At 39.1% G+C, this 24,473-nt stretch overlaps 1 protein-coding gene across 3 annotated transcripts in view; it reads left to right on the top strand.

Annotated features, from left to right (window-relative positions):
* Window positions 1-24,473, top strand: part of ANO4 (anoctamin 4) — a 224,567-nt gene that overhangs the window by 199,095 nt on the left and 999 nt on the right. For all 3 annotated transcript variants that reach the window (XM_080595542.1, XM_080595543.1, XM_080595544.1), the window contains 10 exons: window positions 627-663; window positions 3,192-3,303; window positions 4,102-4,159; window positions 6,384-6,481; window positions 9,778-9,920; window positions 10,907-11,059; window positions 12,692-12,839; window positions 16,173-16,292; window positions 18,468-18,573; window positions 21,562-21,757. In XM_080595542.1, coding sequence (XP_080451668.1) covers window positions 627-663; window positions 3,192-3,303; window positions 4,102-4,159; window positions 6,384-6,481; window positions 9,778-9,920; window positions 10,907-11,059; window positions 12,692-12,839; window positions 16,173-16,292; window positions 18,468-18,573; window positions 21,562-21,753 — 1,167 coding nt within the window. In that variant the 3' untranslated portion in view covers window positions 21,754-21,757. The remainder of the gene's footprint in view (window positions 1-626; window positions 664-3,191; window positions 3,304-4,101; window positions 4,160-6,383; window positions 6,482-9,777; window positions 9,921-10,906; window positions 11,060-12,691; window positions 12,840-16,172; window positions 16,293-18,467; window positions 18,574-21,561; window positions 21,758-24,473) is intronic.

The raw sequence follows: 24,473 nt of genomic DNA, 5'->3' as shown, positions 1-24,473 counted from the left end.
TTGAGATCTTGGTACATGCTAACCTCAGCAAGTGCCACTTAGGATTTAGAACAGCGTCACTGACGCAGGGTAAGATATGTGTCTGGAGGTAGGGATTATGAAAGGCTTTCTCTGAAGAACCCTGACTCCCCAGTGACTTTCATTCTTTTCAGCACCAGAGAGAAAGAGAAAAAGAAAACAAAAGGAAAAAGAAAAAGGGGGAAAAAAAGAAAGAAAAACAAAAAAGCACCAGAAAACTGCATCCCAGAGCACAGAGTGGTTTTCTTTGTGAGAAAAATGTTCCATAAGTAATTAAAACAAAAATCCCAATCTACAATTCTGCTTTGTGTTTTGGAAAAGTTGTCAAACACTTTTTCACTGTGTACATAAAATAGGGACAGTGATAGCTTTTTTTCCACATGTATTGGGGATGAAAAGCGCTATGTACAAGCTTTACAAATATTATTATTCTTTGATTGTTTCTCTGATTATTGTATTATTACTATATAGTTTTATTATCCTCATTGCCAGAGCATCACAGGGATCATTTGAATGTCAGATTTAACATGGAAAAGCGATTACTTAGAAACAGTATGATAGTTTTTGAATTGGCCATGTTCTAAGAGGCTGTTTCTTCTCTGTTACAGCTGTATGAAAAGGTAGCTCTTTTCCTGACAAATTTAGGTAAGTGGAGTTAAATACACAGTTGAATGATATTGTGCTGATTTTTTGTCCCTATATTGTGACAGCATTCAAACTGTCTGTATAGATATGAAAAGTCCTGATTAATTTTATGTCTATAAGAATGAATGTTTTTCTTAAGTTTAATAAAGAAGTGTATCAACTAAGCTATAGTGCGATTGAATCAGCAGTAACAAGAAACCCACCTGCAGTCCTTGGTTCCTGTTCCAACCCCTCACCTTGTAAAAAGTTAAACAAATTGTTACCATGGGGGCAGAAGCATAAGTTTTCAGAGAGACTGAATGTTCAAAACTCCCAGATTTTGCAGAAACCTGGAAACAAGGGAATCACTTTTGGAAGCCAGATCTGTAGCTTGAAACTGAAGTTCTTACTGACTCTCAAACATATCTGTGTAGGAGGGTCAGTATTTGGGAGGGAAAATAAGAAGGTGACTTGTCAGCTTTGCCAACACCTGAACTCTAGTGGTGCTCTAAGTTTAAGTAATTTTTCAGGTCAGCCTTAAAGGTGATCTTTATGCTAGGGTAAGGTTGACATATTTCTTTGGTTTTACAGGCAGCTTGTACTAGAGTAGCAAATCACTCATCTACCTTCAGCTCAGGCAGTCTCTGGAGATCTTGATCACACTGGAAGATTGCAGTGGTTGGTGGCAGTTGGCAAGGGCTCCTTGATGTCAAGAAGCCTGAAATGAAATGCTGCTAAATCAACCTAAATCCTGCTAAATCAACCATATCATTGAATGTGCATGAGAAGTTGTTTTAGGAGATTATTCAGAGTTTGTGGATTATCTGTGTACGTTGCTGATGTTCAGTAATATATTTTGGACCAGGACTACAGATTTCCACCTCTGCTTAGAGGAACAGCTAATGTTAGCTAATGTCAGGGCTTTTCTACATCTGGAAAGTCCTAGGTGATGTGTTCAAAGTGTGTCGGTGTGAGGTAGTATTTTGTTCTGTTGTTTCTTAGATTAAGATACCTCATTTTTATGTCTTAAATTTAAAATATTATTGCCATTCTGCATCCATGGAAAAGACACCTACTAGTTACAGTTAAGAAATACAACTTTCAAGTATGTGGTTTGTGTAGGCTATGCACTTTTTTCCCTTTGACATCTTGGGGACAGTAAGACGTGGTCTAGAGACCTTGAAGTTTGATTACTTTCTGCCAGGTTATCATCGAGGTAGGTCTGCTTCTTGTAGCCTCTGCAGATAGCACTTGTGTTGAGGACTCAGTGGGTCAAGCTGTTCTGACCATGTTCAGCCTTTATTGTGCTATTTACTCTGGTGGCCTAAGTAGCTGATTTAATTTGAATGATCTTTATCAGTGTAATAAGCTCAGAGTGGATTTGGCAGCAAAGCTACATTCAGGATGTCCTTCTTCGTATTTTACATGACCTTTTTGGAGCTCATGTCTGTGTTACTCAAGAGTTTTGCCATTCACTCTGATAGAAATATGAGCAAAGCTTCAGCTGTAGCAGCCCTATAAAAGTCAAGCTTATCCTTTCCACAGACTGACATCAAAAATCCACTATGCTTCATTTCTTTCTGCTTAGCTGAATATATATGTAGTGGCATGCACAGACTTGGCTTTCTTGACAAGTTACTTCCAAATTTATAGAGCAGTTGTTAATTAATAGTCTATTTTACAGTTTTGTTGAGTCATCTGTTTGAAATTTCCTCATGGGTAGTGTGGCTCCAATTAAAGAGAATCTAGTTTATCATTTTTGTGATTGTACACCCTTTGAAGTACATATACGAGTACTACCAGTATGATGCCCAGAACTCATAGTAGTAGTCATAACTACCTCTACTTCTCTGATTACTCCTGTTCATAGCAATGTATTACTAACAAACAGGCTCATGACTACTGGAAAGCGGTTGCAGGACATGGTAGTGGTGTGTTGGTGTAGTAGTAATTTTGTTAACTCCTGCCTTGATTACTCTGTAGATTAAGGGCCAAGCTGAAGTGAAGGCATATGTCCTCCCCTTTCCCATTTGCCTACCCATCTATTGCAAAGTATTTTTTCTCTATCTTCTGTGAGGAGCTCCCTGGGACAAGGAAAGTGGCACTCTGCTGATACCTGTATAAAGTCCTTAGGTGCCAGCAAGGTAGGCACATCCATGAAACAGAACCAGAAGGAGGATTTACTTCGGTTCAGTGTGACATTTGTAACAAAAAGGCACAGCTTATAGTGACATGCTTTGCATCTGTGTCATCATGGTAGGCTGCAGAGCGGGAAATGAGAGAAAAACCTGAGTCTGTAAGAATATACATGTTATCTTGCAGTCTCCTGGAAATATACGTATCCAGATACCTAAACAGGTTTCTGAGACTTTACAAGCTAGCTTGCTGTGTGCTTCTTTTGGATACAATTTCTACTGTCAGCTTATATATTGAAATCAGCAGGCTATTTACAAACACATTGCCAGCTCAGATAGGTGCCTGCAGCCTTTGTGCCAAGTGAAATTGTTAATCTGATTAAGCCTCTCAGACTCTGCTCTCTTTCTTCACAGAACAGCCTCGTACCGAATCTGAGTGGGAGAACAGCTTCACTCTGAAAATGTTTCTTTTTCAGTTTGTCAACCTGAACAGCTCTACCTTTTATATAGCGTTCTTCCTTGGAAGGTAGGATTGATATCTTCAACCTCATATTCACGAAATAAGTAGAGAGGAGAAATAAGATTGTCAGTAATGAAAAAAAATAGGACCATACTATCTCACATCTTAAAATGCAAATTTCTTACTAGCAAAGTGGGCAAATTACAGTTTTATTTTCTTTTCAAAGGCCCAGAAACAGACATGTAGTTTTCATTTCCTAGCATCGTATTGACTTAATGCTAACTCTTAGCAATTTCACAACTGGGAGCTGATGCCACCCCCAATAATACACATGCAGGCCACTTAGCTCTCTCTTCATGTGTGTAATTTGTATGGTAAGTAAATAATTCAACATTGTGTCTTTTTTTTTCTTTCTGAGTATTGAATACTTTGCTGCTTTTATTATGAGATTTGAACTGTTAACAATGAATTAGGAGCCATCAGATTTTTTTTCCTAGGGAAAACTAACATTTACACTGTTTTCATGGAAAGGCAGATACCACAGCCTGAATAAGAAAATGGACTGGCAGTTGAAAACCATTTTTGACTGACATAAGCAGTTTTATTTATATTTCCTCTCTGCTCTGCATATGCTGAACATCAAACAGCACAGTACTTGGTATTCACATAAAACTTGAAGTAAAAATATATTTAGCCCTTCGTGTGAATTATTCCAGGAATCCCCAAATCGTTTTTGCTGCACAACATCTTTTATAGTTAGTCATGCTAAGGTGACATTAGATTAAAACAACAGTGTGAGCTTTCTTCCACTGCTGTGAACAGACTGCTCATACAACATCGTTGATGTATATTTGTGTGTTAAAGATTTACAGGACACCCTGGTGCCTACCTAAGGCTGATAAACCGGTGGAGACTGGAAGAGGTGGGTGCTTGCTAACTCTTATGATGCTGAAACAAGCTACACGGTGATTTATTTGCTGCCCATAGATGCAGTAAATGCAAGCAGAGGCAGACACATAACTCTGTCTAAGTATTTTTGAGTGTGCTATTGGGTTTTGAGATGCTTTCTAACTCCATACTGCTGACACTCTACCATCTGCTACAAAACCATCCTTATATTGATATATGCCCTTTCAGTGCTAGCAGTTTCAGTCAGTGCATCACATTTGTATAGTTTAGCCTTTTCTTACATTTTTGTGTTGGAAGGCTTTCATCCTTAAAATGAATCAAAGTCAGATATGAATCTGACAAATTTTTGCTTCTGAAAAATTCCTTCCTCTCAGCTTTTCTAGCCTTGCTGACCAGGGAGCTATATTAATAAAATAACAATTTAAAACATAGATACATAAAATGTACTTAAAAATTGACCAAAACACCTGAACAAACTTCCCAAAAGAGTGATTGACATAATGTTGGATGTCTACAAAGTCGTATGAAATTCGAGAGAAGTGAGGGATTGCTTTTGCAAGTCAAGTAACAACCCCATTTTTTTTTTGGCAAATACATTCAGAATTCAAAAACCAGTTATTGAAGGTGAAGAGCAGCAGTTTCTGTATTGGTCCTGTAGCATTCAGTGCTGCTGTTTGTACAGTCAAATCCTGTGGTTTCTTTCCTGCTTTGCAGATGAATAATGGAAACAGCTTTGCAAATACATGACAAAGGGCAAGTGGAAAATGCAGGTCTTTACACTGCCAACATGAATTTACAAACACTTCCAGATGTCTAAATATTTTTATTTACAGAGGTCATCCAAACGTTAGCAAAAAATGAATAATTTGAAAAGGCTGTCCTAATTTTGAAGTAGTGAATTCTGTACATTCAAGGAAAAAGTAATAAATGGACAGATAGACTGAACAACCCTCCAAAGTCTGAGGGGGACCAAGTTGACCTAAGCTGCTGCAAAAAGAACATGATATAGCCTAGGCCGGTGTCCCTGGTTATATTCAGACCCCAGTGTACATAGCACATTAGTGGTGTTATGGCTGTAACATCACTGCTACTTCATTAGTACTTCATCTACCTCTCTTAGGCTATATTTGCTTGTGTGATGATTCCTAAAAATAGAAGGATGATGATTTAATAATAATGCTAGTGAAGTTAATTAAAAAGTGTTTGTGCTACCCTGTTAATCTAAAAAGAAACTCAATGAGGTCAACAGAAACCTCAGCAGGGACCCTGATTATGAGGACTGTATAATGCAGTATGTATTAGAAATTCATATTACGTTTTGTTACAGGTCATAACTAATTTCAGTTTTTTTCTCCCTAAAAAATAAAGAGAAATAGTTCCAGTTACGTGACAGTAACCTGCTTCACTTACCCATAATACCCAGGATTTAATGATACATCTTGGACTCCACTGTTTGGATCTGCAAAGTCAATTGTAAAAAATGCTGTTTGAGGGCAGAAAGTTTTGGGCACTTTCTGTTTCTTCTTTATGGCATTGCCTAAATTTTTATTAGCTGAGCATCTCTCCCCAGACCAACACCATTTCTTCAAGGCCTGGACCTATGGCTAAAACAAGTAAGCACTCAGAAAGAGACACTGAGAACTGGTGTTTGACAGTTAGGGACTTTCAGTTCTTCAAGAAGAGAATACTTTCAGGAATCTACTAAGTCGTATACATTATAAGTACTCAATAAACAGTATTAGGATTATCCTCTAGGCATAAACTCTTTGCATGTGCAGCTAGGAGAAATTTTTTCTTCATTTTTTGACTTGAGGCATAATCAGACTCCTTAAAAGCTATTGTAATCCTTGAAGGAATTTGGTAACCTTTACCTCTATCCTACCCACAATTCCATAATATACTGTCCTGGTTTCAGCGAGGATAGAGTTATTTGAGTAGCTGGTGTGGTGCTTAGCTGCTGTCCAGGTTAAACCACAGCACATATTAGCAGTATTAGTGTGAAAACCATATTTGTTTCAGCTGATTCTGTCCCCTGCAGAGAATTAGATGATAGGCTTACAGGGGTCATGGTATGATACAGTTTTGTATGCTCCCGTGAGTTTATATTATAAAAAACATTAAACAGAACAGCATTAAATTTCCTTTAAGTAAATTGTCTAATATAGGTGTTTGCTCTTTAAAAAATGCTTAAACTGAGCATTATTTCTACTTAACCTTTTGTTTCTTTTTTTCTGTAGTGCCACCCTAGTGGATGCCTTATTGATCTCTGTATGCAAATGGGTATTATAATGGTGCTAAAGCAGACATGGAATAATTTCATGGAACTGGGCTACCCGTAAGTAAACATAATGTCTATGCTTTTGTAGGTCACAGAAGGATACTAAGTTTATTGGTTTTTTATGAACAGTTACATAAAAGCAAGGTACAGTAGCCATTAATATAGAAAATTTCCCTTAAGATAGACAGCTCTTAAGCTAGATTTCCAGACTTGTAGAGATAGTTGTTGTAGCTTTTTTATGTTGGATACGGTTTGAAAAAAGGAAAGTGTAATATAGATATTAACAAATAAATAATATGTGAGAAGTACTTGATTCCATTAAATCATATTCCCTGTTTCAAAACTCCTTAAAAATAACTGTAGGACCACTGTATTCCTTGCATAGGCAATATTATATGTATCATTTTTTATCTATACCAGGAAATTCTAAATTGGATTTCTCCTTGCTGGGTGATAAAAGATGCCTGAAAGGGCAGGTATGAGCTGGAAAAAATGCATTGCTGGCATATTCGCTCTCAGAGATAGAAAAATGTACTGACTGGTATGTAGACAAATTCCCTGGTGATCTTCTGGGTATTGTGGAGCTGTGCCCTAGCTACAAAGGTTGACAGTTATTCATTTTCTATTGGTTCATTTCTTATTGATTAGTATTTAATAAGCATGATTAATAGAGACAGTTGATGCTAGAGACTGTGGCAGATCATCAAGTGAAATTAGCAAGTGTGAAAACATTAGAGAGAGTTGACATTGTCAGAAAGTTTGCCCTTGCAAAGTTCTGCAGTTCGGAGGGATTTGCATCGCTGCAGGATCCACAGCAGAGCTAGTGCAGAGGTCGGTGCCTGAACTGCAGAACGTGTCGCAGCAGTGATTTCAGGCAGCCTCTGCGGTGATCACATCCAGCCGTAAGGAGAATGGAGTAAATGATTTAAATGCACAGAGTAATGGGCAATCAAGGTACTCAACATTCACCATTCGTCTGTTTTCCCCAGCCAGTGCCTAGCGCGCTTCTCGCCAGGATTTTGCAGCTGTTAGGGCTGGAGGAATTAGCGGGGTGGGGAGGGGGGAACAGCAGCAGCAACATTGATACTTCTTTTTCCGCTCCCAGACTCTTTTGTCAGTTTTCATTAGATCTTTCTGCTACCTACTAATAGGGATTTTGAAACCTAATACTAAACACTGAAGAGAATTAAAGAAGGTAACAGAAGTAGATAAGAGGGGGTTGTTTAAGAACAAGTGCTTTAATAGGAATAAACTATTTTAAGTAAAGTCAGTCCCTTCATTTAGAGTCACAACACAAATCACACAGTCACAGCAATGTGAGAAGCTTAAACCTATTCTACTGGGAGATGTGTTTTCTCTCCAGCCCTTTCACACTACCTCTCTAGCCCTGATATGCTGCAGGCAAGCACATTTCCTTTTTGTATGAAAAAACACAGTTATTTCTGCTAGGAGCATGGTTGGAGCCACATGGATGGCCAGAGGATTTAGAGGCAACCCTGCAGTCTAGAACATCACTGCCCCTCCATGCATACTCTGGCTATTGCCTGCCAAGTCCCAGGCAGTGCCAGCACTGCGCCACTCCAAAGCTGATAGTGGGGAGTACTTCTCCGTAAGACAGTCCTAGGAGAGATGCCACAGCAGCCTGTTTTGGAGAGTGCTATTTTGCATCATTTCAGGGTGGCAGTCCAGCCCTGGTGCTGGTGTGTGCTCCCACAGGGACCATGGGGGCACGCAGCAGGAGTCGGCCATGCTGCCCAGGGCTCCAGGTGTTCTTTAGCAACAGGAACTCCAGTGCCTGCTGTTTCATCTCACACTGATATGTACGGCACTGGCTTGTGTTTTGAAATTTATACCTGAAATTTAAAAACTAGGTTTCAAAGGTATCAAAGAGAGGCCCTAGGTTTGGTGTGCAAGGGCCTTTATTGTTTCATAGTTCCATGTGTTCATACAAATGCTGGCGTGTCAGCGTGGTGCTTCTGCTTCATACAAACACCACCTCAAGACCTTTGAAAGTATTTTACAGTTCTCTCCTGCACTGTATGTACATTTGCAATAACTAGGAAACAAAGTATAAATTATTGCTTCATTTGGAGGTGGAAAACTGCAATTTCAAGTTGATATTATTCCTGGAAGAAGAACACATATCAATATTAAAACCTTATTGCATTACATTGCTCATATTTTGCTCAAATATAAATCAGAAAAAGACATCGCTTCGAATTTTACTGTCAGTCTTCAACATTAATAACACTGGTTATGGGTTTCTGCTCACACAAAGGAGGAAATAACTGGGATACATCTCAGAGTATAGGTCTCCCACCCACCTCATCCTGCATTTTGCCTTTTTTGCAGGAATTCATTTTTCAGCCCTCTCACCTTCTCATAGTCAGAACAAGAGAGGCAAAGCCCCATAATCATCAGTCATAACCACCTTTCATTCACAGGAGTATCCTTTTTAGCCAGTTTTCACACTGATGACTGGCTGAATTATTTGGGTGAGTTAGCACCTTCTAACTTGCTGAGATGAAGGGGCCCACCACAATTTTGGAGAAAAGCTCGTGTTGTTTTGCTTTCTATACTAATTATAGCTCAAGTCCTTTTTGGCCCAGTAAGTGCAATTCCTTGACCTGGAGAGACAAAGGTGTTTACTTCAGATGTGGGCACTCATTTCTATTCTGGCTCAGTCTCTCCCGTGCCCCTACACTTGCATTTCTTCAGGAACAGCATATTTCCTCTGAAGTCCAGTTCAGTCTTCCCCTTCCGTGAGGTGGAGAGCTCTCTTAAGTCCGCTGTTAATCTCTTGGCCACCACATGTTGTCAGTAGTCCACACACTTCTTTCTGCCCCTCATTTCTCTGCACGTTTGGCTGCAGACCCTATAATTACGTTCAATGTATTTCCTTCCCTCCCAGGATAGCTCAGGGACTGCCACCCCCACACAGTGTAGAGCCGTGCAGAGATGCCATCACACACACAGGAAGGGATCAAGCAGCATTAGCACTCTGGTTACTGGTTTCTCATTTAGAGCTTAACTGTCTTCACACAACATTGTGTCCTGCCTTATAAACAGACCCTGAAATGATTTGCCATTTTGTATAGGCAAAAATAAGCTAAATAAGTAATAAAAAGATGTCAAAACCCCTTTTTCATTTTAGTAACATCCTACTAGACTTATCTGTTTTCATACCTATTACACTGTCTCTTCGGCCACATGCATTACTAATGCTCCGTTTTCCTGTGCATTGGAAAATTCATTCTGCAAGGTATGTTGTGCACGCTCAGCCTCTTCCAGTTTATCGATGAATACCCAATAACAGTCTTTACTTGTTCTCTTTAATTTATTTGAAAATGTAGGCTAATTCAAAACTGGTGGACCAGGAGAAAACTACGGCAAGAGTATGGCACACAGAGAAAAACAAGCTTCCCCCAGTGGGAAAAGGACTACAATCTGCAGCCTATGAATGCTTATGGACTCTTTGATGAATACTTAGAAATGAGTATGGCACTGACCTTAGCTCTCTCTTTCACTAGATTTTAATGGTATTGCTTTTTTTTGATGTGGGCTGGTGTACTTTTTAAACTATTGCTGTGTGGAGCTAAAGAGGCTGCAAAACAGTTCTTATTCTTACAAGTCAGGTGAGGAATGGGAGTGGATTTCTAAGAGCCAAACCAAGTCAATGCAGCTAACCACACTGCTGCTGGTTTGTTAATCCTGCATTTATGACATGCTTCTGAATCTGGCTTCGTATGAGGAAGGTTGTTTTCTAAATAGCAGCCCACCTCTTCACCTGTATATGTTTCTGAAGAAGTTTGCTGGGTTTTGCTTAAGGAAGTTCCCTTGGGCTTTTATTTTAAACTGAATGGAACAGACTTGGATGCTTGGTTATGTTTAAAATTCACCATCATCTACTGCCTCATGTTTACAAATTAGCTTGCTGTCAAAAGGCATTGCTTTATCCAGAGGAAAGGGGAGAATAACTGCTGTAACAAATGTTAAAGAACAAAAAACTTTTGCCCTGTGTGACCGAACTGTGTTTATCATGAAAGTTTTTTTCTTTTCTCCCTCACACAATTCTTTTCGAATTAATGGCAAATCTGGGAGTCTGAAGACCTGCCTCAGGAAACTTACATAAGGTTTCAAACTGCTGCCTACTTGTACAGTAAACCCTAATCTTTGCAAATATTGAGAGACCCTAATTGGTGCTGGAATAAAAATGTAAATTTCTAAAAGCATAGATTGTCCACCTCCAAACTCTTCTCCAAATTACAAAATCTAGATGTTGAAGTCCATTCTGGTGATTGATTTCCATTTGATTTGGTCATCCTTGCTCTGAGATTTGGCAAGAAAGTTCTGCATAATTGTCACAAGATTATTGTATAGTACAGCACAATAAGGAATGTTTGTACGTGTTATACTTCAGTATCTCAGAACTTGGAATTAGAGCTCAATAGTTACACCGTGACCTTTCCACTTCTTTCCTAGTTCTTCAATTTGGATTCACAACCATTTTTGTGGCAGCTTTTCCACTGGCACCACTTCTGGCCTTACTTAACAATATTATTGAAATTCGGCTTGATGCATACAAATTTGTCACCCAGTGGAGAAGACCTTTAGCTTCAAGAGCCAAAGATATAGGTGAGTTCTTTGTTACATGTGTGTGCTATTTTTAGGGCAAAATACTGACCACTTCAAGAAATTTTCAGTCTTCTTCCACATTAACAATACACAATTTGACTGTTCCAAAAATCTTTAAACATCTATACAGATACCAGTCTATTTATGCAATTAATAGTCAATATTGGGAAAAAAAAAAAAAAAAAAACTTCCTTTAATGACTTTCTGGGTGACTTAACAGCCAAGATGGTGTAATGAAGTGATCAATGTTCTCTGCAGGTTTCTTCTTGTGGCAGACACACTATCTGAACACATGCCACTGCCACTGCTCAGTTTGAATATAACAACTAGGGAGAGCAGCAGAAACATCAAAGTCAAATTAAAGCAGCCACCATTTGATAAGATTACTGTGTTTTTTCTATTTACCTGACCAAAAATCTCACCTGTGACTCAGTGGCTATGTCCACTAGGTCCACTCGCATGAGACAGGATGGGTCTAAATCCCAAGAGACTACTTGTCCTCAGTGAGGAATGACTACACTGCTAAACACAGGGTTCGCATAACTTTGAGGTCAGTCGTCTATACATTGCTGCAAGGGCTCTGTGGACACATATTGATTATAAATCTCCTCCATCCTTCCAGTGTGCAAAAGCAGAAGGACACAATAAAGCAAACTTATTTGCCCAATGCTGAATCCCTGGTGCACTCCAAAAAAGAGCAGCACTTCCCATGAAATAGCAGAATCCCAGGCTTTCTGCTCTCAGAGAGCTCTACCATGTACCTCAAATCTATGTCTGAGTAAAGCCTTGTGTGTGAACAGTGTCGCTCTATGAGGAGGTCAGCCAGTACACAGCATACACAGAAGAAAATTTCTGAAAAGATGGTTATGTAATTTAAATAATAAAAGCACAGAAAAACAGTTCTTGGGTTTTTGTTTTGTTTTGTTTTGTTTTTCAGGCAGATTCAGGTATTATTTCTCAAAATGAGTTGCACTTGGTCCCTATTCAGAAAAGTTTTTAGGGGTAGCATGATGCCTCATTAAAATCAATGGTACATCTAACCTGCCTTTCATGTATTCCTCACTGGTGGTCCTCATGATCAGAGTTGTTGTGTCTGTACCACAAGATCTGTCAGGCAGTTAAAACTGAGCATACTGGGGGCCATGTACCACTATATAGCTTTAGCATGCCATGAAGATTTTGATGCAGAGGTACGTGCTGACCGGCCATACACAAGTTATATGCAAGGCCTTTGTGGCCTGCAGATCGTAGATTACATATACTCACAGCAGACACACTGTGTGAACATATGCCACTGCAGATTTCCCTCAAAGGCTGGATAGCCGTCATCATAAGCAAGGAGGCTTACCATGTTTAAAACTGTCCACATGGTTATGGGGTTTGCTGGAACCAAGATCTTCATGAGCATTGAGATACTTTGCAGGATAAACAAAATTCCCACCCAGTGGGAACATAAATCTTGTCCACTGAGGTCCTGCTGCTCAATAAGAAAAATAATTTTCAGTCAGTGACTCTAATAGAAACTACATAAAAAGGTTTTGGGTGGTGGGACAGCTGCTTCAGAGCATGCAGTATTTGAAGTATTTTGGACCTTGTTTTTCCCGGAGCTAACATACCCTCCTTATTATACAGGAATCTGGTATGGGATTCTGGAAGGCATTGGAATTCTTTCTGTTATCACAAATGCATTCGTTATAGCTGTGACATCGGATTTCATCCCTCGACTTGTTTATGCTTACAAATATGGACCTTGTGCAGGCCAAGGAGAAGCTGGACAAAAGTAAGCTTTTCCTTAGGAAAACAGTTGTGCATGAAAAATCTCTTACTTCTTGAATAGATGCGACAGTACCGTCTGTGTATATACTGATTACACTAACCCAAATGTATTGTTTGTGCTTAGTTAGCAGATACTAGGCATAGATATTGACACTTTGCATATTCATAGAGTGGCTTGCTGAGTGACTATAATCTGTGACATTAATTCAAGGAAAATATGGCAGAACTATTGCAGAAATTTGGCATGTCTAATAGTATGCTGCACAAGTTGCATTTCCTAGCTGGTGTACATGGATAAAATCCTCTCTTCATTACAAAGCTGTGCAGATATTTATCAGTTATGGATTTGATTTAATCAGCATTTGAAACTTATTCATTAAGCTGTATTTCCTGTATTCAGTATGTGTTGTTCCAAAAACTAGTGTCTAACGAGATGAAGCAGTTCCCAAGTAATAAATCAAGATACACTTACAGAGCAAAGTAATTTGTCTTTCTTCTAAAACTAGAGTCCTTCAATTACATCTTTCAGGAGACATTTGTGAACTGAACCCCTGCTGCCTAAGTAGATGTGGTAAACATCAGTGTTGGTAAACACTGAGATTACTTTAGAGTGTGCACACTGCCAGCAAGTATGAGTATGGCTGCTACATTGCAACTTGTAAAACCCTGGCTGTTGAGCAGAGGGAAGGTCACTGAATCGAGCTGACCACAGATGGACACATTTTGCAAACAATCTGATAGCTCCATTAGTAAGAACCTGCTGTTCAGAGAAACCCAAGCTAAACAGGAGAGCTTACGTTCTGCTGTTGGACTTAAGGCAGATTGATTTTTCTTCCTTGCTATAGGAAGTGGTTTCTCCTGTCGCTGCTTTTTTTGCCATCTTTTGGTTGTCAATACTGTTTAACTGTACTGACAGAAGAAGAGCAGCTGGTGTTGCAGTTCTTGATTAGCAATGCTGCTAACTTGCTGTCCTACAAGGGGTCTGGCATTTTAGTAGGTACCTGGGGAAACGTTCCATTTATTTTCATGAAGAGTTAAAGTCCCTTTGCTGGTAAGGTGTTTGGTCTGGTGCCAGCTGTTGCTGAGCATGTGCCTCTGCTTGTGCTGTGATGAAGATCCATAGGACACTGAGGCACTGTCAGCAATTTTCCTTGCTACTGATTTTCTCAGAGCCACTGCGCAGGACAAAAACAATGCCTTTAGAAATCTGATTTGTGTAAGGAATCAAATGACTCACTGAAACTTGTTTTGAAACTTGTTCTGCATAGGGGAAGTAGCTTGGCTCACAGAGAAAGCTCTTAATTTTTTACAAAACTCTTGTACAGTGTTATCACACCTTTGCTGCTTTTCTGAGTGAATTTCTCAGTTGAAACCATCAGATATTAATCCTGTGGAAGAGCCAACTAACATAAAAACTATATATGTCATCATTCTAGATATTGTTATTCATAACTCTGTTACAAAAGCAGGAAGCTATTAAAAAATACACAGGAATATTGAATTTTCTCAAATTAAGGAGTCAAGAACACCTGCTATTAACTAACCATGAGAGAGGTTCTCCTTTCTTTCCCAAGACATCTGTAGGTATTAGATCTGTATAACACCCAGTGATACTAGAAAAATATTGAGATTAAATTAAGTTCCAAATCCAATCACTATGGAGATTTTGACTCAAAGCTACATGGTACTTAAATGCAATTTCTGAAAGGTTTTAAAATACATAGTTTAAAAAAAAAAAAAAGTCAACTCTAACTGTACAGAAAATGATATAATGGAGAATTTCTTAAAGAATTTTTTTCTTAAAAAAAAAAACAACCAGAAACAATAACTCAAATTTAAGCTTTCTGGTTTCGTAGTGCTGAATTTTGATGATAACAGTATTAGACCAAGTCCACCAGATCACGCCAAAGTGGATTTTTAAACTTCTGTGTAGATCACCCAAGGCTGTTGATACCTGCAGCAGCTCTTGGCAGGACAAAATTGATTTTCAAATATACTTTAAAAGCAGCTTTCACACCTAAGTTGCCTGACCTATCATTCCTCTGTTCAGATACTTGTCTAAATAACTGTAGAATTTTTCTAGAAGTCAAAGCAGTATTATAGCAGATCTGGTTCAATGGATGTGTAAGAATCACTTTCTCTTGCTGTCTTAAAAATCCCTGTGGGTAAGAACTGCCTGGCAAAACTGTACCAACAGGGGTACTTAGAAGCTATCCTTATGGTAGCTAAATTTGTTCATTGATTACAGCTTTTGAGAGAATTAGCTGTGTTTTGTGTGGTAATTATATTCATCTTTTGGGTTCTAATACAGTATTTAAAGACAGTATGCAGTACTGTTTCATGGATGGCTAAGATTGTACCTCTTTCAGTGTTGCAAAATAGGTTTTAAATATCTTTCTGATTTGCTCAGTTCAGCGTATAGGTTAGGCGAATGAAGATAGGTTGATTCAATCCGTCCTTCACCCTCGCTCAAAATCTGGTAACCCTTTATAATTCTGTTGATGGTCTCTAAGTTTAGATTTGTAGATGATTTGGGTCAAGTATATCAAGAACAGTGGGACAGCGCTGAAAACAGATGGCCACAGTGGTGATGTGGCTGCTTATTTCAGGTTTTGCTAGCTGCAATCTTTTCTTAGTTGACCGGAGAATTTAGCACTTTCTCATCCCCACAGCTCTGCAGCATGCTGAGCAGTGTGTGTAGACTTATATGTGCTTGAGCAGTACAGAGTGAAAAGCACAATGCCTGTGCCATATCTCTCCTCAGCCTTATTAATACTAAATTTGAGCCTTCTTGTGACTCCTACAACCCTTTATCAGGCAATGCACATTCTCCTACTCTGTTCTCCAAACTCTGCCTAACCCTCCCAATGCTCAGCCACCCTGGGATCTGTTAACAATGAGTTCCTCTGATTAACTAGACATTTTGTAAAAAAAATCTTAAAAAAAAAGTCATATTTCCCTTAGCTTGTTTTAGGTGTATTGCTATTCCATTTAATTTAATGTCCCTTTGTGCTTGTACCAAGTGGGTGACAGTGGGAGTATTCTAATTATCTTCCAGGTGCCACTCATTATTTTCTAAGCCTCCCTTCTTTTCAAAGGTAACCAGTCCTAGTCTTCACCATTATCTTTGCCAATAAAAATCTGTCATTGCTTCACTTTTATTGTCCATCTGATCTACTTCAGAATTCTTTTATACTGCCTCAGTACCCCTTTCAAATATTAATAAGCATCACAGTTAAACTGCAGATTTCGTGAAACCCAGAGAACATCCTCCTGGGTGCAACAGTTAATGGAAAAACCTTGCTGTGTCTTGTCTAAAGGATTTTTTCCCCTCTAGGTGTATGGTTGGCTATGTTAATGCCAGTTTATCAGTATTTCTGGTGTCTGACTTTGAAAACCGCTCAGAACCTACATCAAATGGAAGTGAATTCTCTGGTTCACCATTAAAATATTGTAGGTAAGTATCTGATCAAAATACCTTTCTGCTTTAAGACATTTTAAAGGGGAAACATCATGGTACATTTTGGGTTGAAACTGCTTTTCAGAACTTAACAAACAAACAACAAAAAAAAACTGTGCTATTCAAAGATGCACGTGGCATACGTCTTGGTTGTTACCCACATGATTCCTTCCTTAGATGCTGGAGAAGTTGAAAAGTGGATATCTGGGAGATGTTCCTAATACAGGATTAGTATAATGTCATGGCTTGAATCAGATGCAACCATCGTGGAGAAATATGGCATCAAAGGGCCAATAATGAGTGACTGATTATATCAGATGAAGTTTTAATCAGATTTTATCATATCCTGTACAAGGAAGTCAACTAAAGATTGCATAGAAGTGACCACATTGAGTTATTTCACGTCTGTCTGGCATAAACAGGGTCTGTCCTAAGCTACCTTTATGAAACATCAAGTCAATCATTTCCTAACAGATGAATAGTTAATATGTTTGTCATTGCTTACAGGTATAATTATTAGTAGTAATCATATGCTTCTGGTTTGAATCAGAATAAAATGAGCAGTTAATCATCTTTGTGTCTTCATCATTAGCCAGTAGATTGGGGAAATAGCAGTCTGAGAGTAGCCTGTGATGAGACTTGCAACTGATTAATTTTAATGGTCCAGAGAATCAAAGTCTTAAATGGAGTCCCAGGCAAAAATAGCAAATGACAAATACTGTTGCCATTTTTCTATGGCAATACTAGTTTGCCAGCAAGAGTCCTGGTAGCTGCAGGTACAGGTAGCCCCAGTATTTTTCACTTTGAAAAATTAATATATGTTTTCATGAGTGCCTCAAGAAAAAGATTCTCTGTGATACACCAAAAGTCACTGATACCTTGTGATATCGTCGCATTTTTATTTGTACTTATAAGATCAAGTGGTGTAGCATAGTGAGCTGTGTGTGAGAGAGAGAGATTAATGCTTTCATTTAAATAACTGATATTTAGGACTCTGTTGAAACTTATTTTTCAGAAAGAACATCCAAATGTTGAATCCACAGGTAATATTTTCTGTGGAGCAGAGCTGCTTTCAGAATACTTCATTCCCCATAGTTTGCCATCACACCTTTTGATAACGTTTTTGGATTCTGATAATTTTCTTCTTTAATTTCTTTCTTCCCCAGCTTCAAGCATGAGGTTGCTGCTACTTAAAGCTAGTGGTAGAAAACCCATCAATAAATGCAAAAGTTGTCGCCTCAATATCCCATATATAGAATGCTATTAAAACTGTTGCCATAAATCTCTAGAAGATAAATCTGTTCTTGGAGGGACACTGAATTGTTATGTATATCTACCCTTGAAAGAAAGTGAACATCTTACTTTCTTTAGCTGCGTTTATCAGCTACTTAGCCCATCTGAATTCTGCTAAAGCATCAGTCATTTTAATTGCATTTTAAGCCAGGTATTGATAGTGAGGTAAGGAAATATGTCCTGCTGTAGTGTAGGCACTTTTCCAGGAAGGCAGTCTGTCTGAACAAGAAACAGTGGTTATATTCTGTTAACTCAGCCAGAACCTAGATGATGCCATGCTATACTGATTGTTTATTAAATGTTTCCCCATTTCTTCACGTGTAGTGTGTGCTTCCTAACATGGAGACACACTCTATTGACTTGGGACTTTTGTCTGGGGGCTTCTGTTTTCAGGATGCTTAGGATATTGTAAAACATCCTAACCTATGAAGTCACAGTGCCATTTGCAGAAGGGCAGATCATCTCAGATTTAAGATTTTGCACTGGAGATAATACAATTTGATAGGGTTTTGTTCCTGACTTAGACATCAAGACATAGTGTATTTCATTTAGTGTAGCACCCTCTGCAATCTAAGGTGAATCTTCAGGGAGAAATGTGCATTATCTCTCATAGAGATGAAATAACCATTTGTTTCTTTTGTTCATCTGTGTTTTCTTTAGTTTCTTAAAACTAACTTATATATGGGATTTGGGGAATTTATAAGTCATTATAAAATGAATTTTCTGTCCCATGTAGAAAACAAATTAAGGAGAATACAATTTTTCCACTACTTTTAAATTGTTTCTGCAATAATATGTTGGAATTATCATGTTGCTAATAGAAATACGTTGCAGCAGGGCAGGTATTTTACTAAATAAAATACTTTGCTTGTCTTTCAGGTACAGAGACTACCGAGACCCTCCTCACTCCCCAGTGCCCTATGGCTACACGCTGCAGTTCTGGCATGTGCTAGCAGCACGGTTGGCTTTCATTATTGTATTTGAGGTCAGTGACCATTCAGGTGACAAGTATTTATAACAAAAACAACAAAGTGAAACAGATTTCCATTTTAAGCTTTTTCATTGGGCTGTTCCATGATGCCACCTCTTGAGCTTCTTGTGTTAGTTTCTGCTATTTGCATTGTGCTTTATATTCTCCTATCTGTTTTCTGAACAGTCACAAGTATTTAGGTTTTAACAAGCAGGGGAATGCAGCAATTTAAAAGCTATAACAGTGACATGCAAAGGAGAAAGAAATGATGCTTTTAATTACTTTTTGAGTTTTGGCATTAGTACCCTAGTTAGGCTGGAAAGCTGTATGTGGGCTAGTGAGTAAGTATGGAACATAATAAGAAAAGATAAAATTTGAATAAGTGAAAAATGAAGATAGTTTAAGTTACAGTGTTTATTCATTTAGCTTTTTTCTCTATTTTAAATACCAGTCATTTCCACAGAATGATTAGCATCACAAAGCTGAAGATGATAAAAAAGATTAAATACCTTTGACAGCGTTCATAATATTAGTACTTACTGTCACTATCTCAAAAATATTTAAAACAAACCAGAGAAAACCCAGCTTCACATGGCTGGTATTCCCATCCTGATTTTGAAAAAGAGAGAGAAGAAGGTAGATAAATAAGCTGTGATCATTTACAAAATAAGATGCAACTCATAAGGCCTAAATTTCAGGTGCCTGAATATTTCCTGTCTGAACCCAAGTGCTCAGCACAAGCAGTTTCAGATGCATTTTATACTGTGAAGAAGCCAAACAGGGAACAAAAAAATTTTAACTACTCTTTACTCAATCCTCTTCTCTGAAGTCATAGCAACATGGTTTCCAACACAGATATGGAAGCTGTAATCACCATAAATTATTGGCATACTGTTCATGAATACATACTGCATTTATGACTCACGTTACTGTGTAAATTAATTCTGAACTGAGCTCTCAAAGCACCTCTTTTAGACAGAACATTTGAGCTTCTGAGTTAGAAGAAAAGTGTAGGGGAAACCTTTTCTAGATTATTTCTTGCCTTGGGTTGTCTTGGTGGCTCAGCACAAGTCCAAGTGAATTCCCCTGACTGTAGTTTTCAGCCCTCCCCAAATAAAGGTGGAATACAGCATCACAGGCTGGCATCTCTCCTTGCCCTATGCTGGGCTAACTAATTGGAGACCAGTCCTATGTAGATCAGCTGTTCTGTGACCTCTGCCATGCTCAAGGAAACGTTAGGGCAAAAAAAGATTTCATAGAGGCCTGGTGGGCTTCATCTCTTTGTTTCCTGAGCTGTCCATACTGAGAGCCAGGGTACCGCTTCCCAAAAAGGACTACAAGAATGGCCTTGGCAGGTCAGCCTAAGGAGTTTTAAAATTGAAGAGAGCCTAGTTTTTTGACACAAATAGGCACTTGGTATATAGGTCATTGGAGATCTTCAAAAGCCACCTGGACATGGTCCTGGCTCCATGGGCCTGCTCCAGGTGGCCCTGCCTGAGCAGGGGGGCTGGACAGGATGACCTCCAGAGGCCCCTTTCAACCTGAACCATTCTGTGATGCTGTGTAAAGGCAGCATGGAATAAGGACAAAGGTAACTGCAGCAAGATGGATCAGTCCTGCTGAAGTATCAGTGCCCGGCCAAATGTGCAGCCTGTTGTGGAATAGCTTTTTGGATCTGCCCAATGCTTGCACAAGAGAACTGACTTTGTTTTGCTCCAGCCAAAGCCATAGACTGGCTCATGGCTGTCTCCCTCAGCAAGGACCACTCCATTTCTTGGCACTGCAAACCACTTCCTTAACTATCTCTGTGAAATCATAAACGTAATTGCAGCAGAAATGATGCCTGTCTTTCGCTATGGAAGACACTGATAGATGTATTGTGTTTGCCACAGCAGTTACAGTAGAAGATTGCATTAAGAGGTAAGAGATTCAAGACAGGTTGTTGTTGTGTTTTTTTTCACAAATTAAGTAACTACTTCAGCTCAGACAACCATTTGACACTGACCAAGTGGATGTAATTATTTCTGGCTATCTTGGCCTCCCTCAAAAACAAAAAGTACTTCCTATCACTGTAAGAGGAATTATTTGTCCAGGCTAAACCGAGAGTTCAGTGAAAATGCTATGACTGAAGAAGCATTTTTGTTGTTGTTGTTTTTGTTTTTTTTAGATTTGGAATACAAACAGCAATTAAGGTCTTGCAGGTTTGAGTTTTTGTTTGTTTGTTTGTTTCTCATGAGGGAAGAATATATGGGAAAATATGTTACATTTTCTTTTCAGTGCCTTTCAAAGGAAGAGGTCTGTTTGCAGAAGTACTTTTATTTCTCCAATCTGGAATGAGTGTTCTTGCTGAGATGGAGGATTTTGGTTTCTCAGCACCTCCTCTCAAGTGAAGTGTGTACATCTCCTAGCACCATCTTTGATCAATCAAAAGAGGACTCCTGAGCTGTCCTCCCCCATCACACTCAAGCTTTGCTGTGGCATGCCTAAAACACGAGGGACAAAAGATCACCTTGTGTTTAATTGGGATGTTTAATAAATAGCAATATGCGTTTGGATTAGAGATACAGAGTGTAAGTTAAAAAAAAAAAAAAAGCTTTGTTTTGTATGGGTAACATTGCTTCCAGTACTGATGCAAGAGTTTTCCAGCAACAGGAAAGTATTATATCATTTGATCTTCCTCCTCCTGCAGAGGAATCCACTAATACCAGTCCTTGCCCAGACAACCTTACTGTTTGAACACAGAGGTCATACAACAATTTCAAGGCTTCATTTGGACCCAGCTGCTCTTGACCTTTGCTGAGATCCATAGTCCGTTGACTTTGGCTGGAGTTTTTGTGGGGGAAAATCTTCATGATTTGGTTTCTTCAGATTTAGTAATGCTTTAGTTCTAACACAGCATCTTTGTGTGAATTGGAAGGAAAGGGTTTTCGGGAGTACTTGTAGTACTTGTAGTACTTGTTTTCTTAAGATTTTCATTCTTCAACTTTTTTTTTCTTTTCACAGCACCTCGTCTTTTGCATAAAGCACCTGATTTCCTACTTAATCCCAGATCTCCCGAAAGACCTGAGGGATCGGATGAGGAGAGAAAAATACCTGATTCAGGAAATGATGTACGAAGCAGAATTAGAACGTCTACAGAAAGAACGAAAGGAAAGAAAGAAGAACGGAAAATCTTATCACAATGAGTGGCCATGATGGGGTGAGGAAGAAACTGCTTAAAAGAAGATAGGAATTCAGTTTATAAAAAAATTCCTGGTTTTCTGCAGTGGAGAGTGCAGTGAAAGAGGATTAGTTAATCACTGTTGTGTGCACTTATCACAAGTGTGCCCATGGTTAATATGGTGTATACTGTGGTAAATCTTTCGAAGTTAGGGGTCTTACAAGGCTTAGTCTTCTCCAGAGCTAATGTTGGCATGAGCAGAGCAGACCAATGAGTAAGTCTCTGCACTCTTTCCAGGAAGCTCCCATGCATGACTTAAGTTCAGGGCCCTGAACTTTAAAGCAATTATATATCTTACAGTGCTTTACAGAACCATGGCTCCTGCTCATGACCGAGCTGCTATTTCATAGCCAATGACTGCACATTAACAACATGAGAGTACATGTCCATGTGTGTGGCCAGCACCCGCAGCATATGCACGGCAGTGATGGCTTCTCCCATGGTGGACTAAGATGTGTTAGCTTGCATTTACCATCAGTTAAGGTCACATATGTGAACTGTTTCTATAACCTAGCAGTACCTAAGTATTTTTAGGAGGATATGCTTGATCATGAGTACAATCCGCTGGTCTAACAATTTATGTGTGCAGAAGTGCTGGCAGATAGACAAGCATCCAAATGTGGCCAGAGGTGACTAACTGTAGTGTCACTTATTTGGAAGTATTATTGTGAAAGGTTGGTAACAAGTTTTAAATATTTGAACAGTGCCTATTCAGCTACAGGACTGTCTGCTCTCTGAAGGAAACAAATCAGGATAGGACATCTTGCCCAAAATTGCCAACATAGTTGTATTGCCAGATCACACCTAGGCCCCATCGGGAATTAGGGTGTATGATACACATAACAGCAGACAGTCTGTGTCTTAAAGACCTAAGTGGGAAAAAAAAAAAAAGAAGAAAAAAAAAAACCAGATGAACAAGGTCAGCAGAACAAGAGAACACAGTCATTCAAAATCTCTGCTCTTGTAACTTTTTCTTTATTCCTCTTCGTTATCTAAGGAGGGGAGGAGTGGGAAACAACCAGACTGTGGTAACACAAAATGGCTTGAAATCCTTCATGCACAACAATTCTACACAGGCTGTAGAATTAGATTTGGCTGAAATGGGCCGCTGTCTATATCCTTTTGCAAATCATTTAGCATTAAGAAATTAAAGAATTTGCTGACCATTAGCCCAAAATAGGAGAGTTGTAAGTCTGAAGACTGCTGAAGTGTTGGATGGAGCAACATGAATCAAAATGCTGAGTGTTGTGAAAGCCCTACCACCTCTTGTCTCGAAGTGATAACACTGCAATTCTTGCAGAATGTGCGGAGGCATAGTCAGCCACAACATGAAGAAGGAGGTTCAAAAGCCAAGACTGTAAGAAGACAGGTGGAAGTAAATGTATATCTTGGTGATGATACAGCTAAATACAAAGTCCAGGAGCTGATCAATTCACTTTACCCTTTTCCAAATAACTGGAGCTCCATCAGAAATATCAAGGAATATTGACCTTGTTAGTCTGAAGGTGTTTTAAGAAGGAGGAAAAATCGGCAAATTGTTCCTACAAGTTCCTCTAGAAACCATTTGACAGAAGGGCCAGAATTTGCCCTTCTGGAGTGACCACACAGTGCATGACCCTGTGGATGGATGCCTCGGACTCAACAAGACATCAGGACCACTTGCACATATTGCCAAATTAGATCCACTAACTTTTTTCCACTGCAGGGTAGAACTGTGCTAATTCTATGGGGAAGAAAGTTTTAATAAAAGGTAATATGTCTTAGTGGAAGAAAATGTTTGCACCCTGATCTCTGTAGAGCCACTGCCTGCCTACCCTTTGCTTCCTTGCAATAAGGTACATCCTCCAGTAGTGACCGTCATCCTACTTGAAGAGGATAAATGCCACAGCAGCTCCCATTATCAGGTGCTCCTGGTACAAGCTTGGTGTTCCCATGAGGCAGTGTAGTCACTGAAGGGGTTTCAGGATGAATCTGTTCTGTGTTGACTTGGTGCCAAAATGAATGAGGAAGACCACTAATGGTTATGGGGTATATTTCTGCCTAACAAGCAAGTGAACTTGTTTGTTCATCATCGCTTCAGCAGCTGTGGACACAGCCCATATGGGCAGTACAGAAATGGGGATATTCTGTCTCTGTAAATAGGGGATGGAGGTTAGGCAATGGCATCCTTCGATACACACATGCCAGATGGGATAGTATCTACCATCCACCACCTACGGGTGTCTATTGCACTTGCAATCTGGATGCTCTCAAGCAGGATCACCATGCAAAATCACATTCAGACCAAATTTACATGATCAATCGGATTAGATTGCATACCCTCTGTTTAATATCTAAATTAACAGATGACTAGCTTAGGAACTGTTTGCTAAGTAGTAAAATGAGTTGTGAGTCATGCATAATATCAGTCTCACCCAAATGAGTGCAAAGCTTTGCCAACTCCTGCAGTAAGATAAAGCTTTGTCACTGGAGATCTCAGTAACTTCCCAGAACTGAACTGAAATCTAGTAGAGTATAAGTTGACTTCCACTCCAGAGGAATCACAGCAATATAATGTGTCAAAACAAAGTGCATCAAAAATACAATACATACTAATTGCTTTTGATAGAAGTTTTCAACATAGCTACGTTGTGATAAATTTTCATGACACTACCTTACTAGAGGTTGCGTCCTGTTCTGTTCGAACCGAGAATGT

Source organism: Anser brachyrhynchus (assembly GCF_964034855.1).
Source record: "Anser brachyrhynchus genome assembly, chromosome: 1".
NCBI lineage: Eukaryota > Metazoa > Chordata > Aves > Anseriformes > Anatidae > Anser > Anser brachyrhynchus.
This window is presented reverse-complemented; position numbering and strand designations above follow the sequence as displayed.